We start from the raw sequence: 14583 nt of genomic DNA on the forward strand, positions 1-14583 counted from the left end.
CTCTACTACACACTAATGATAATTAGTATAAGAGTAACTTTACACTGTAGTCAACAGAATGTGTTAAAGGGACCATCAAAATAAAGTGAAACCAACACTTCTGGAGTCCTGAGCTGAAGCAAACAGCTGAGAATGCAGAAAAACAGATTTTTTTTTTTTTAAATGGATTTACACCATCTGCAAATAGAACAAGATTCTGCAGGGAAAATAAGTAAAGAGAAATAAAGAAAAGCAGGGGCTGAAAAGGAAATTGTTATTTTTGTTATCACTACAGACCCAGAAAGGAACTTTTAAAGACTCTCCTGATTAAAATGTAATTATGAAGTGGTCTAGTTTATGTCCATTTATGAGATGATAATGGTTGAAAGTATGACTAGGCTATAATCATTTCTGTGCTTTACGGCTACAATAATGCCATTGCTTGAACAATGAACTTCCACTTCCACCTCCAACCTGTTATTGCTACACTAATCAGTGGCCATAATTCTGTATAGTGTCTTTTTCGGAAATTGGAATGTGAATGGAAATATTTCATTTGATAATAATTGTCCCATCAAAAAAGAAAAAGGAAAAAAAGGTTATTCTCATTAAATCACATTTTCAATAATGCGCAAAGCCTGTGATTCAAATTGGTCAGTAAAAATTCTGCTCGAGCCTTTAGACATGTTTCTCAATGAAAATCTCTCTCTCTCTCAGGAAATTGATGTGCCAGTTCTGACTTTTCAATTTGCTCATTGTCTTCCCTGTTGCCTTAGTAACAATAGCTAGTTGAGATTTCACTAAATAGAAAGGGGTAGATATTGATTGCTCCAAGAAAATGTGTAATGCTGAGATCTTTGGCCATTTTTTTGTCAGATTTCATTCACATTACAGCTGCTTTTGCTGAAGAATATTTGCCTGGAAACATTTAGAAACATCCTCTTTGACACTGGTCACTCTGTTAGAGCAATTTTTTCTCTGGATAGACAAACATCATGTTTTGGCCCTTTAATAGATGTGACAGGAGACTGAGAGGGACTCGTATGAAGGCTCTTAGTGCTGGAATGCTGAACAACTGAACTGTGAAAGCTTTCAAGAGATGGGAAGGATGTACGGTATAGTCTTAAAAGAGGAGAGGCCTAGCTCAGCTGGATCTGTAAAGCGTACTCAATACCGCTCCGTCTTTCATGTACAGGCTTGATGGACTTTCATCAGGCTTTTCTATGGAGGCAGAATGCTTGGTTATGGGAAAGATTAGAAACAGTGGCATCATGTCCTGTTAAATTCACAAACATCCATCACCCAATGTGCAGGCTTCATATAATAAACAGTAGCATGTCTTGGAAATCTGTCTTGGAAACTTACAGCAGTGAAAATGACAGGGAGAATGACCGAATAATGTCACTGTTATTCCGAATGTAAATAAGGAAAAATTGGGATATCTGAGATGATAAATAGGATACATCTTGTAAATGTGCAGATAAAAATGTAAGTGGCAAGTTCTTAAAATTATAATATTTGTATTCATGTTGGTCTCATACATTTTTGAAAAAACAAAAACATTTATGCCAGTTTCAAAAACAATTTTCATATACAGTAATGACTGTACATAGGGCCTATATTTTATACATATTAATGAACTAACATTATCTTTTCACCAAAAAAAGGTGTTATGTACGATATAATAAAAATAGCATGTTGCTTGCATCTGTCACGATTTGGTTTTGTCTCTCTCACGTTTTTTTTTTTTTTTTTCATGTCATGTTCCATGTCTGTCATGTGATTCCCTGTTTGTCTTGTGATCCTGCCATATATCTTGTCATTGGTTAATCGTTTGTTCATTAATCACAAGTATCCCTTATCTTGTCATTAGTCTGTGTATTTAAGCCCTCCTGTTTCCCATGTGTCTTTTTTCAAGTATTGTTACCTGTAATCACTGTTTGTTTTACACAATAGTATCTAACTGACTGGCTACTATATACACAAACAGCGTTGGCATTAGTTTATGTTCTTGATCAAATCGAAAATAACATCATAAAGTATATATACATGAAAAATACATTTACATAGTACATTTACAAAATTCAGGTCGAAAATGTTTGTAAGTGTTTGTCGTAGAAACAAAATAGCATAACTAGTAGCCTAGTGGCTAGGGTTGGGTATCGAGAATCGAGTATCGATTGGAACCGAGACTAACTTTTCATTTTTCCCGGAATCGTTCAAAAGTTAAAATTTCGATTCCTAGTTTCGATATTCACAGTCCGCCGAGCGGAAGAAGAAACCGCTGAACAACACAAACAAAGAAGCGTCTACCGGAAGTGTTGGCATAACCACGTGAGTCGAACATGAGTACCTTACGTCGGCGATCCAAAGTGTGGCTTCACTTTTCCAAAAACTAACGAAATCTCGGCAAAATGCAAAATTTGTGACAAACGGAGTATTTTTACAGGAGTATTTCCTTCAGAAAGGATTATTTCCTTCAGAAAGGTCGTTGGTTAGCAAGGTTAGCTAAACTTTTTTGACCCTGCCTCTTAAAAGAATCGGAATCGAGAATCGTTAGGAACCGGAATCGAAACAAGGAATCGCAATCGGAATCAGAATCGTTCAAATTCAAACGATACCCAACCCTACTAGTGGCTATAAAGCCAGCGCTGGCATTTGATAAAACTAAAACATTACGTCTGAAATTATGCATGCAAATACATTTAAAATGATTAAGTCTTACTTACAGGTTGTGGCCCAACAACTCTGGCCTCTGGTTTTAAAGTTGGAACTGCTTCATGTTTTAGTAACAGTTTCTTGTTGAATCCGGCATTGAATTTGTGGTGATTCTGGAAGCTGTCTTACGTAAAATGTGCAGCACAGAGAGCTAAATTACGATCGTCATTTTCAGGAACATAATCAAACATAAATTGTATCCATTGTTGACGAACTACAACGTACGTGGGAAGCCCGAACACAGAAGACTTGACAGCTGGGTGAACATAACACACTCAACGAGCCACAGAGCCTTTTTTTGCAAATTCCAGAGGGAGGGTTGATGTAAATGTATGGGCTAGTGACGTCTAAAACCCGTTGTTGTCCCAATCGAGTCGTTTTTTGTAGGCAGTAAACATCCTGATTTTTAAAAGACGATATCTTTGCTTACATTGAACTTTTAGTGCTGCAACTTTGCAGATACTGTTCATGCACCAACAGCAACATTACACACTATTTAAAATAAAAAAGTGAAATCGCAATCAACCACTCCTAATGTATTTTTGAATAATATAATAAACAAACAAAAATTGGCATGTCATTGCCATCTATTAAGATGTTTTTTTTTCTTTTCTGAAAACTTACCACAGAGTTGTTATTTCAATGGACAAGTTTGTGCCTGAATATCTAGATCTAGTGCAATTATTTTTAAAACCCATTACTTTCTCCACCACACCGAATCAGTTGAGTCAGAGACATATGCTCCATATGTATCTTCTATTGGTACATGGCCTCTGAACACTGTATGTATTGATGCTCTTTAAGACGGTGAAACACTCAATGGATTTGTTGGTCAACATTGGCAATACAAGATATCATGCTGTCATGGGCCCTTCTCTGCATGATATAGTCTATAACCCCAGGTTTTTTCTTTTGTCTGAAAGCTATTTGGTTGCAGTTAGAGAACTGGGATTATATATGAAAACAAAACAATTATATAAATGTAAATAAAAATACAAAATAAAGGTTTGGCTGCTTGAAACATTAAACATATACACTTTCTGTACTTGGGTTAAGAGGACATATGAATGTTTAATATTGAGTGCATACTTCAATAAAAAATGCATGTAGTTTTTTAGAGGAAAAAAAATCTGCACTATTTAGTCAGTAAGTGAATGACAAAAGGTAAAAAATTCACCCTCCCCAGATAAACACTGCACTGTGTTCAGGGACATCGAAGACATAACTTCATAAAATAAAAGCCAAATGGAGTTAATAATTCATAATTCTAGCCTACTGAAACTGTGAGATGAAAAGGGTTTTGGGGCAATATAAATTTGTATTTTAAATTTATTTAGGTGTTATTAGGTTATGGACACGAAAAGTGCTTATGTAAAGCGATAAAATCATTTATACATTCAAATGAATGCCCTGCAGGAACAGTGAGTGCACATATCAAAGGTTTGGAGTATGTATGAGGTTAACAATGATTTGCTGTTATTTTGAGATAGGAAGGGCTTGACTTGTTAATATTGTAGCCTGAGGATAATTAAACCTCCTGAACTGAGCAGAATAACTTACATTTATGCGATTAATTCATTGCAAAAGCAGCAAAAATGTCTGATGGATTTGTGTTCGATGATATAATACAGTCTGATGGGATCATCAAGGGACATGCTTTTTCATATTACAATGAATATATGATCGTGAAGCAGTTTTGATCCTCATCACTTTGTTGACGCAAATCACTTTACATTTACATGGTAAGGTCACATAGCTTCTTTCACTGAAAGTTTTATGTTTTTTATGTTGAATTATTCTAAATCAAATGGAAATGAAGCTTAATTTTTGTGTTTTCAACCAGGTTTTTCCAAAACGTCCTTTATTAATGGAAGCTTATTTCCACCACGGAATAGAAAAATACAAACGTTTTTTGTTTTTGTTTTTTTATTAGAGAGAAAACTTGCAATTCTGACTTTTTTTCCAGAATTTTCTTGCAACTGCAAATTTATATCTCACAATTGTGAGAAATAAAATAATGACTTTCACAGTATTGAGAGTTTATATTTGGCAATTCAAACTTTATAACTTGCAATTTCGCTTTATATCTGACAATTCTGAGAAAAAAATAAAATTGCCAAATGCAAACTTACAAATGCAAGAAAACTTTTACAATTACCTTTTTTACTCATTAGTGGAAACTAGTTTCCTCCATATATTTTTTTTATACTGAAATAGGATATGAATATTTCAATAAAAATGATCACATCTAGCATTCAGGTTGTGGGTGATAATAAAACTAAAATAAATGAAAACCTCGGAGCATTACATTTTAAGCTATCTGTTAAATATTGTATTAAATACGAATCTTGTCATGCTTTATTCAGGAAAGTTGGTGGGAAAATGTGTGATGGCACGATGTGATAAACTCATCTTTGGTGAGAGTTTACTGATTATGTCAAACAGCATGTAAGTTAGACAAGGAGTTAAATTGTCTTTAAAAAGTAGGTCAGAAACTCCAGTTCCAGATCAGTCATCTCTCATCTTTGGCTTCACTTCATTACACACAGAACGAACAATGTTCCCATGGCAACCATTCCAAGTTTAGTGGTAGAGAGATTCAGGCCTCATCAGAATAGAGGCAGGAAGAACATTTCAAACATGTTTAAATTCATTTCACTCCCAATTTGCTTGCTACATTACAGTTTTTAGTTAGATGGCAACCAAATTTAGGTTGTATTATATGTTGTCTAAATTAAGGGAGTTTTTTTGTGTTTGATTCAATTCTAAAGAGATTCATCAAAAAGATCAGAATTTTCACTGACGCAATTTCAAGGGCTAGTGTTTGAACCCTCTATATCATTTGTCATATTACAAATGCCATTTGATATTGCCTTTCCTCTCCAAAAAAACATTAAAAAAGTGTGATTTAAAGTGCAATAACACGGCTCTCCCGGGTTAGTGAACTTTAGTGGGACATCTTTTTGATGAAATGTCAGATACATCATTATCTCTTATTTTGACGTCATGTATCATCCATTCGTTTGCCCAGGGAATCTGATCTGTGACATTATAAAATATAATCATCCACCTGTCTCTCTGTGCATTTTATACAGTAGATGCCGCGTTCTCAAGGTTGGTAATGAATCACTAACAGTATTAACCTACTTTTAGATCCCCAGTTTCACATGCTTACTGCTTCAGATGTATTCATTGTTTATTTCCTATCAGAAAATAGGATTTTTTTTTATTTGTGATTTTCTTTTAGCTGAGATGCCGCTTTATCACTCAACTATTGCTGAGTAAGCTGCACTGAATCAAGAACACATGAGAACGCAGAAGCAGTTTTTAAAGGAATAGTTCACCTAAAAGTGAAAATTCTGCTCTTATTTGTCCACCCTCATGTCGTTCCAAACCCATTTGGCATTTAAGCTTTAAGAAAACAAGAACATTTGTGCGTTCCATAAAAGTAAGTCATAACATGAAGTCAATACTCATTTTTAGGGGTACTATCCCTTTAAGAGGGTAGATAACACTGCATATGAACATTATTTTGATGCATAGGCACTGAGGCTGTTTTTGACAGTTTCTGGGCCAGAAATCAATGTGGAATCGACTTATTCTCATACATCAGTCAAATAGAACCATTAATTACCGTGTTAAATGAGATTATAAAAACAGATGAATGAATGAAGAGTCAAATCTTTCAGCTAGCAAAAGAAACTCCTACTTCCAAAATACCTTTAATTTGTTGTAAATACATTGAACTAAGTCACTTATAAAGTGCAGGTAAGATTGCAGTGATATACAGAAATGGGAAAAAGAAAACAAAGTTTTATTTCACATCTTCTGATCCACCTCTGCACTTTACAATTCAATTGTAAAAGAACTACATATATGAAAATATCACAAGAAATAGAAATGAGTTTACAGACAGGCCAAAACTCACATAAACCCTCTATTATCAAATCCAAATGACAACCCCACTAACAACACTGCACATTGTGAGCACTCACAAACCATAGAAACATGAAAAATAGACACCAAATTGTCATTGTAAACACAAAGCAATAATCTACAATGAAAGATTGTGTGTTAATGTGAAAAAAGAGGTGCACAAATTGTGCCTGTGTGACTGGGGCAATAGAGAAAAGAGTTGTTATTATTATTATTATTATTATTATTATTATTATTATTATGGTATTATTACCATCGGCATCAGGACAGTGGTTATATTTTAAGACTATTCCCAAAAAGAGTACAGGCAACTGACATTGTTTTCTACTAATCTGACCACTTGAAACAAAAGGCGTTCGGACGCTGTCAAAAGTGAGGAATTATGCTGTACTGTAATTTACCATACTATAATGAAGATACTATAAACAGATCCCAACAACATTATTAAGCAAAATGAACGCAATGAATGGGGGAGCCATCTTCATAGCAGATCAGTGAATGAGATTTCTTTGGCATTCAGCCTTTAACGGTCAACTTGCACTTTGAAGGTTTTATTAATTACAAGTAAATTTCATTGACGTAAAAAATAAAGAAAGCAATAAAAAACGGAAAAGAAAAGAAAGGAAGCAATGACCGCTTTTAAAACCAGATTTATCTGGTCTGATTAGTGGCTGAACTGTAGAAAAAATGCTATTTGGGTCACCGTGATTTTGCCAAGTAAGACATGTTCCTGGATCAACATAATTTTGTTGATCCTGGAACAACATTCCTTTCTAAAACCTTTGTCCTAACCATATCCTTACCCCTTAACACAACCAAATTTATCCTTAAAATCAATGGGAAATGATGGGTGAATAACACTGATGTAGAAGCACCAAACCCTTGTTGGGGTTGTAAGCCTAATCTTGACATTAACTTATCTCTCAAATCTGATTTATTGATAGAATGATGTTCGAAGATAAAGAAAGGTGTTGATCCAGGAATACATTTGGCGAAATCACATTCAGCAGAGTACTGAGTGTTCAGTTAATGCATGTTATATAGCATATCCACCCTATTAAAGGTCACTTGAATGTGTAAATCTTTTTCTCCTTGGAAACAAAAAATCAAACCAACTAAACATTATATTTGTTGCGCTGAAAAGATCCCCTGGCTTGAATGGTGAACACCCAATGAGAAAACATGACCAAATACGCTTGAAATACATCAAGGACTAATGCTCAAGTTTTTCTATTTCTTTCCTCGGTGTACTTTGTCATTGAAATTAATGCCATTACTAGGCCACTATAAAAAGCAGTATAATTGGATTTAATTCCAGCATATGGCTTTAGGTAACTAACATGAACTTTAGGCAAAGTCAGATTTCTTGGGTGTGAAGAGCAAATACCGCTGCTCTCGACTGATGGTTGAATTGGGATGATGGATTGAAGTTCTAGCACCACTATAAATGAACAGCTAATAATTATTGTACGTCAAACTGAATTAACAGCTGCAATAAGAACATGTTGAAGCACTCACAGATTATCATCAAAGAGAATTGCAAAAACTGGTCAACAGTGGATTGACACCTTCAAAAAGCCACAACAGAAAAAATCACTATAGCGTCATGAAATGCAAGAGGAGAAGCGGCATGGCAGAAAAACACAGCACATTTCTGGTTATTCAGAATATCGTTACCAATCCTAAATATTATCTTACAAAGACGCTTGGCACAAACTAAAATGAGTAAGTGTCAAAGATGAAATCAAATAAAAACCTGACTCCAAAGATTAAAGTTACAGAGAGCGGGTGGGAAGGATTTGATTGATTAAATGTTGATACCGTCTGTAGGTCAGATGTATTAGAGCTGAAGCTGGTATAATCCACAGCCCACCACAGTAGTACCAGATGGAGAGGGAAAAAAAATGCTACAATCATTGAGAAAGAAAATAACAATAATATTGCCTCTGGTGTGCATCACACATTAGCATTTACCTATGAGACAATAATGATAATGAAGATATGACTACAAAATAATTAATCAAGAAAAGAAAAAAGCTTGTGATTGCCTCAGAATGTTTTCAGTTAGTGTGAATCCTTTGGTAATGACTATAATTTGAAGTAGATACCTCATATTAATCCATTTGATCCCTCCTAATGGATCATCTCACAGTATCTCTGTGCAGGCGACCCTAAGGCAACACAGTAACAACTCTTATTGTGAATTACAGTTTGGTAATGAGCACAGTGATTATGTAGGGTTCCTTACTGCTGTGTGCTGAAGAATGTTTGGTATGACTTTACAACATATTCCAATTCACTGACTTTCACTAATGCATTAGGTATCTTGACCTAGCAATGAACAATACACTTAAAGGAATAGTACTCTCAAAAGGTTCAATTCTGTCATCATTTACTCACCCCTAGGTTGTTCCAAACCTCTGGGAATATCTTTCTTCTGATGCACACAAAAGAAGATAAATTAACAGCTGATGGACCCCATTGGCTTCCATAGTAGGAAACAAAATACTGTGGAAATCAATGGGGTCCATCAACTGTTTAATTCCCAACGTTCTTCAAAACATCTTCTTTTGTGTTCGGCAGAAGAAATAAACTCATACAGGTTTGTAACAATTTGAGGGTGATTAAATGATGACAGAATTTTTGGATGAACCATCCCTTTGATTTATTGATCAAAGTTAAAATAATCGATGTTAATTTATATGTAAACAAACTCATTTTTAACATTTCAAGTTGTATAAATTAACACAAGTTAATGTATTATGAATGAACATGAATTAACAATGAACATCCGTATTTGTATAAACTGACATTAACCTAGATGAACAATGGCTGAAAATGTGTTGTTCATTGTTATTTCAATGATGCAATCATTTGAAACATTTGTGTTAGGTGTTACTAATAACGATTTTGATTGTGTTTATAATCTTACTATTAAATGTTCACCTAAAAATAAATAAACAAAATCTGTAATTATCTACTTACCCTCATGTTGCTCCAAACCTGTGTGATTTTTTTTTTTTTTGGTAACACTTTATTTTATAGTGCCCTTGTTACATGTTACACATAGTTACTATAGTTATAACTATAAACTATCCCTAAACAATCCCCAATCCAAACCCTATAGTAAGTACATGTTAATTATTATTACTCGGTACTTAAATGTATAATTACACTGTAACACGGTCACCTTAAAGGGTTAGTTCACCCTAAAATGAAAATTATATCAATGACTCACCCTCATGTTGTTCCAAGCCCGTAAGACCTCCGTTTATCTTCGGAACAGTTCTTAGTTCTACTTTAAAAATGTCTTTATTTCCTTTCTGGACAAGGAGATTATACCGTACATACATTTTCAATAGAGGGACAGAAAGCTCTCAAACTAAATCTAAAATATCTTAAACTGTGTTCCGAAGATGAATCTAGGTCTTACGGGCTTGGGACGACATGAGGGTGAGTCATTAATGACATAATTTTCATTTTAGGGTGAACTAACGATTTAACAAAGTGCAGCCAAAATGTTTTGTTTTTTTTAGCACAACCCATTGTTATTTTTGGGAAAAATGCAGTAGACATTCTACTAAATAACTTTTGTATTCTGTGAGTGGAAAATGTATATGCAAGTGAATAAAGGATGACAGAATTGTACTTTTCAAATGAACTTACAGGTGTCAAATGTATTGCGATATATCATATCATTGGGTCTGTAGATGCAAGACCTAGACAGAATAATAAAATCTGCAAATGCAAATGTGTCCATAAAGATCCGGAGACACTCACTTTCCTTGATTTCATTTGGGCGGTGTTGCGTTTGCTGTACTTGGCGTAGACATGGATGGCAACTATTTTGCCAACTAGACTGAAGGGTGAGAGTCTATGGAACTTATGATACATTCTATGCATGCACTTTTTAACTAATAAACTGATGCTAATAGACTTTAGGCATTTCAAAATAAAATATAGTCTACTGTATAATATATTAATTTAATATTTCAATAACCTCTCTTTTGTGTGGAAAAATTATGCTATAAAAATCTAGAAATATAAGCAAACATTTGCAATCTACATACTAATTAATATTCCAAATCTTTCAAAATGGTTCTACTCTCTTGCCTTTTTTGTGCTGATTCAGGGTAGAGCTTAATACTATAACATGCAGTGACAATGGGTTTAGACATGTTGAATGCATTAAAATAATGGGTGACTATAACTAAAGGTTGAAGAAACTCCAAAACAAAACCATCAGCGGTCAGTCAAGACCAGATGATGCTCCTGCCATCATTTCTAAGATTTCTCTGCCTGATGGCTTCTCCTCCAGTGGAAGGCACTATAGATGGCTCTGAAAGCTCCGCTTACATGAAAGCCGGTCTGGTTTTGACTGATGGCTAGATGACAGGTTTCCATTCATGTGAACGATCTACCAGGATTGTAAGAGACACCAAAAGTCAGAGGGTCACATGCTATGCAAGGCATTATTTTCTCACACTGACTTGGCCTAAGGATTTTTTCACACCTTGACTTCTTCCAGTTGCTCTCTCAACCATAAAAAGATAAGATTGTGTGAGAGGAACTTTGTGAATCTTTTCATCCCCCTGGTACCTGAAGAACAAAAGGCAAATATCTCTGCCAGAGAATTGCAACTCCTTGAAGAGCTTGTGGAAATATCCTTCCTGACCATATAAAAACAGCCTGGTTTTAAGGGTTTCGATAGGTCTGCTGTAGCTTTCGGTTTCTGTAGTCTCATTTTTAATTTTCATCTCTCTTCTGGAGAAGTCCTTGTACTACCACAGCTCAACTCTGAAAACCAGTATCCACTCTTTTTTTACTGTACCTTGAAAGTCCTGGTTCAGTCTATTCCTTGTTTATGCTCTGACAGAACCAAAAGTCAAGTCCTTTGCGTCGTGTTGTGTGTGGGACTGCTAAAGATACAAGTAGCCTACCCAGTAGACAATATTGAACAGTAGGAAAGAGGTGGGAAAAAAGACACGAGAGTATGCATCGAGTTCCAAAATATCTATGTGCAGACGGCCCTTTCGCCATGCTCCATCTTTGCACTCTTCGTAGCAGCAGAAGAAACTCTGGCAGTCTTTTCCATCCAGGCACTCATAAACACAGGCATCATCAAACTCCTGCCAGTACATGGAGTTGTTGAGCGTGATAACTGTGGGAGGAGGACCCACAGCCAGTACTGAGTAGTTCTGTTGGACAAAAACAACATCCTTTTAGAATTTGAAGGGCTCTCGTTTTGCAATATGCATCCAAAAAACAACAAACTTTGGAGTCATATATTTGGATGTGTTTTGCATGTACTGTACACAATATTTTATCCAATCGAACAACAAATCTGTAGTTGAAGTCTATGTGTGTGCATCTAATATATGCCATGAGCAAAACAAATCCTTCAGAGTGGGCTGTCAATCAAAGCATAAGATCATGGTGTCTTCTAAGAGATTCCCACTCACTTGAACTAACAGCGTTCCCTTCAGTGGGCTAGTCAAGTGCAGCATCAATCTCTTACGGCCAGGTACAATGACCTCAAAATCTGAGCATGGTTGTCTAAATTCATTCTCTAAACCCTTTTAGACCACACAAGGAAAAATCTCCAATAGTATTCTACCACTTATTTCCAGTTATTTGTCTCATTATAGGTGACATAACTAGCAAAGCATGGTAATTACAGAACTGAAAGATAATCTATGTAAGATCACCTATAGGGTAATATTTGTTTCGTGTAAAATTGCGATGGTAATTATCCGTGCTTCTCAGCAGAGATAAGATCTAATCAAAATGAGTGATCGGCGAGAGAGTGGGAAAATTTCACCTGCGGAGACCGCCACTGGAGGAACACAATGAATAAAAAGTAAGACGTGCTTGCTCAACCATAATTTAGCATCACATTACACGCATAGAAAAAGACTAACAACATCAGCCTAAATATTTCCATACCATCTCGAGAGATCCCCTATAACAAACACATATGCGAAAAGGGACTTCTATCTGCATATATTTGAGGGTAATGGTACATCGCTATGTTCTAAAAGTACAACAATAATAGATTCTACCTGAAAAGTTTTCATGTTTCATATTTCATGTATTTGAAAGGGTAAAAGTAATGATTTAATGACTTACCTGACATGTCAATATACTTGATTTGGATTGGGATTGAGTGTACTTCATTAACCGTTGTACTGCTTTATACAGTATGTGTTTATATATATATGCTAATATATAGATATTTAGGTGAGCGTAAATATATATATATATATATATATATATATATATATATATATATATATATATATACTGTATATATTTTGACATAATTATATGTTTGACCCCCTTTCGCCTTCAGAACTGCCTTAATTCTACATGGCATTTATTCAACAAGGTGCTGAAAGCATTCTTTAGAAATGTTGGCCCATATTGATAGAATAGCATCTTGCATTTGATGGAGATTTGTGGGATGCAGATCCAGGGCACGAAGCTCCTGTTCCAACACATCCCAAAGATGCTCTATTGAGTTGAGATCTGGTGACTGTGGGGGCCATTTTAGCCCAGTGAACTCAATGTCATGTTTAAAGAGCCCCTATCATGGATTTTGTAAAATGACTGTTCATATGGTGTGGAATATAGCTCTAAGGGAATGAAAACATCCTGCAAGATTTATATCTTAAAGTGCACTGTATATAAAGTTATTGTCTTTCAAAAGTGAGTCGACTCTGAGTCGACTCATGAAATGAATTGTTTTTGAAACGAGTCATTAGCTGTTACATCGTGACGTAGAGAGGTCATTGGCCACGGCCAGTTACTGCGCGTGCAGACGGAAGTATATGAAGTCCGCACATTCAAATACTTCATCATAGCATCATGTCGAGAAGACGCTGTGTTCTACAATGCATAGATAGTTCAGCCACTTTGTTTTCATTTACTAGGGACGAGCATGTGAAGAATCGGTGGTTAGAGTTCATATTTGCAACGATACCACAACAGTATAGCACGATTGTGTTCTCATCATTTTAATTACAAATCATTCAAAAACATAATTGAATTCAAATGTGGATTCGTAAGCGGTTGTTCCTGAAAGAGGGCTCAGTAACTTACTTACCCAGTGTATATGGATCAGCTTCCTCCTATGAATCACAACCTGTACGTATTATTTTTAATTGTTGCTTTTATGGGTTTTGAACGGTTTTGTAGCGTTAGGCGCGAGGAGGGAAGGCGCAATAAGTATGTGTGTGCGTGCATGTGTGTAAGTTACGCTCAGTGCAGCTTCTAGGTCTCCAATGTCAATCTTTTTAAATATGTGAAATGATTGTCGCTGTTATTGGAGTTGTCATAAAGAATAGAGCGTCTTGTAGTACTGCAGTGCTTTATCAATATGTTTATGCGTTATGCTAACAAACAATAACTGACTGGGTCTGTCATCTGACCAATCACTGCCGATTAGCATCACGCAAAGGAGTGGTTTGGAAAAATGAGTCGTTGTACGAATCATTTGGGAGTCGGTGAGCAAATCAGTTAAAAATAAATGCATATTATAAGACAAAGTGTTTTTTATCCTTGCATGCATGTTAAACTGTGTTTGGGAACTCCTAAAACAAAAATAGGAACATTTCAAATGCTATGATAGGGGCTCTTTAAGAAACCAATACGCTCTATGCACAAACCCTGCTGACGTATGTCCAAAAGAATCTCAGCCAGCCTCTTTATTTCCGCAAGCGCATTCTGCATGTAAAGTACATAGAGGCAAAACTTTAATGAAACTCATTTTCTCAGAAACGGAGAAAATGATTTTAGAAACTGATTCGCTAGTTGGATTTCGCACGATATGAGAGAAGACTCACCCTCAACGTTGTTGATGTAGCTCGAAATATAAAATTTAAAGCCCTTCTCTTTTTTACTCTGTGCGACAGCTAACTGCCTCACAGTGTTGTTAACATCATTCACGAT

At 35.5% G+C, this 14583-nt stretch overlaps 1 protein-coding gene across 2 annotated transcripts in view; it reads right to left on the reverse strand.

The window, feature by feature from the left end:
• Positions 1 to 6402: 6402 nt before the first annotated feature.
• gabrg3 (gamma-aminobutyric acid type A receptor subunit gamma3) overlaps positions 6403 to 14583 on the reverse strand; it is a 130580-nt gene continuing 122399 nt past the window's right edge. For both annotated transcript variants that reach the window (XM_039689727.2, XM_089134259.1), the window contains one exon: positions 6403 to 11831. In XM_039689727.2, coding sequence (XP_039545661.1) covers positions 11553 to 11831 — 279 coding nt within the window. In that variant the 3' untranslated portion in view covers positions 6403 to 11552. The remainder of the gene's footprint in view (positions 11832 to 14583) is intronic.

The sequence above is a fragment of the Pimephales promelas genome, chromosome 8, assembly GCF_988280905.1.
Source record: "Pimephales promelas chromosome 8, fPimPro1.hap1.1, whole genome shotgun sequence".
Classification (NCBI taxonomy): domain Eukaryota; kingdom Metazoa; phylum Chordata; class Actinopteri; order Cypriniformes; family Leuciscidae; genus Pimephales; species Pimephales promelas.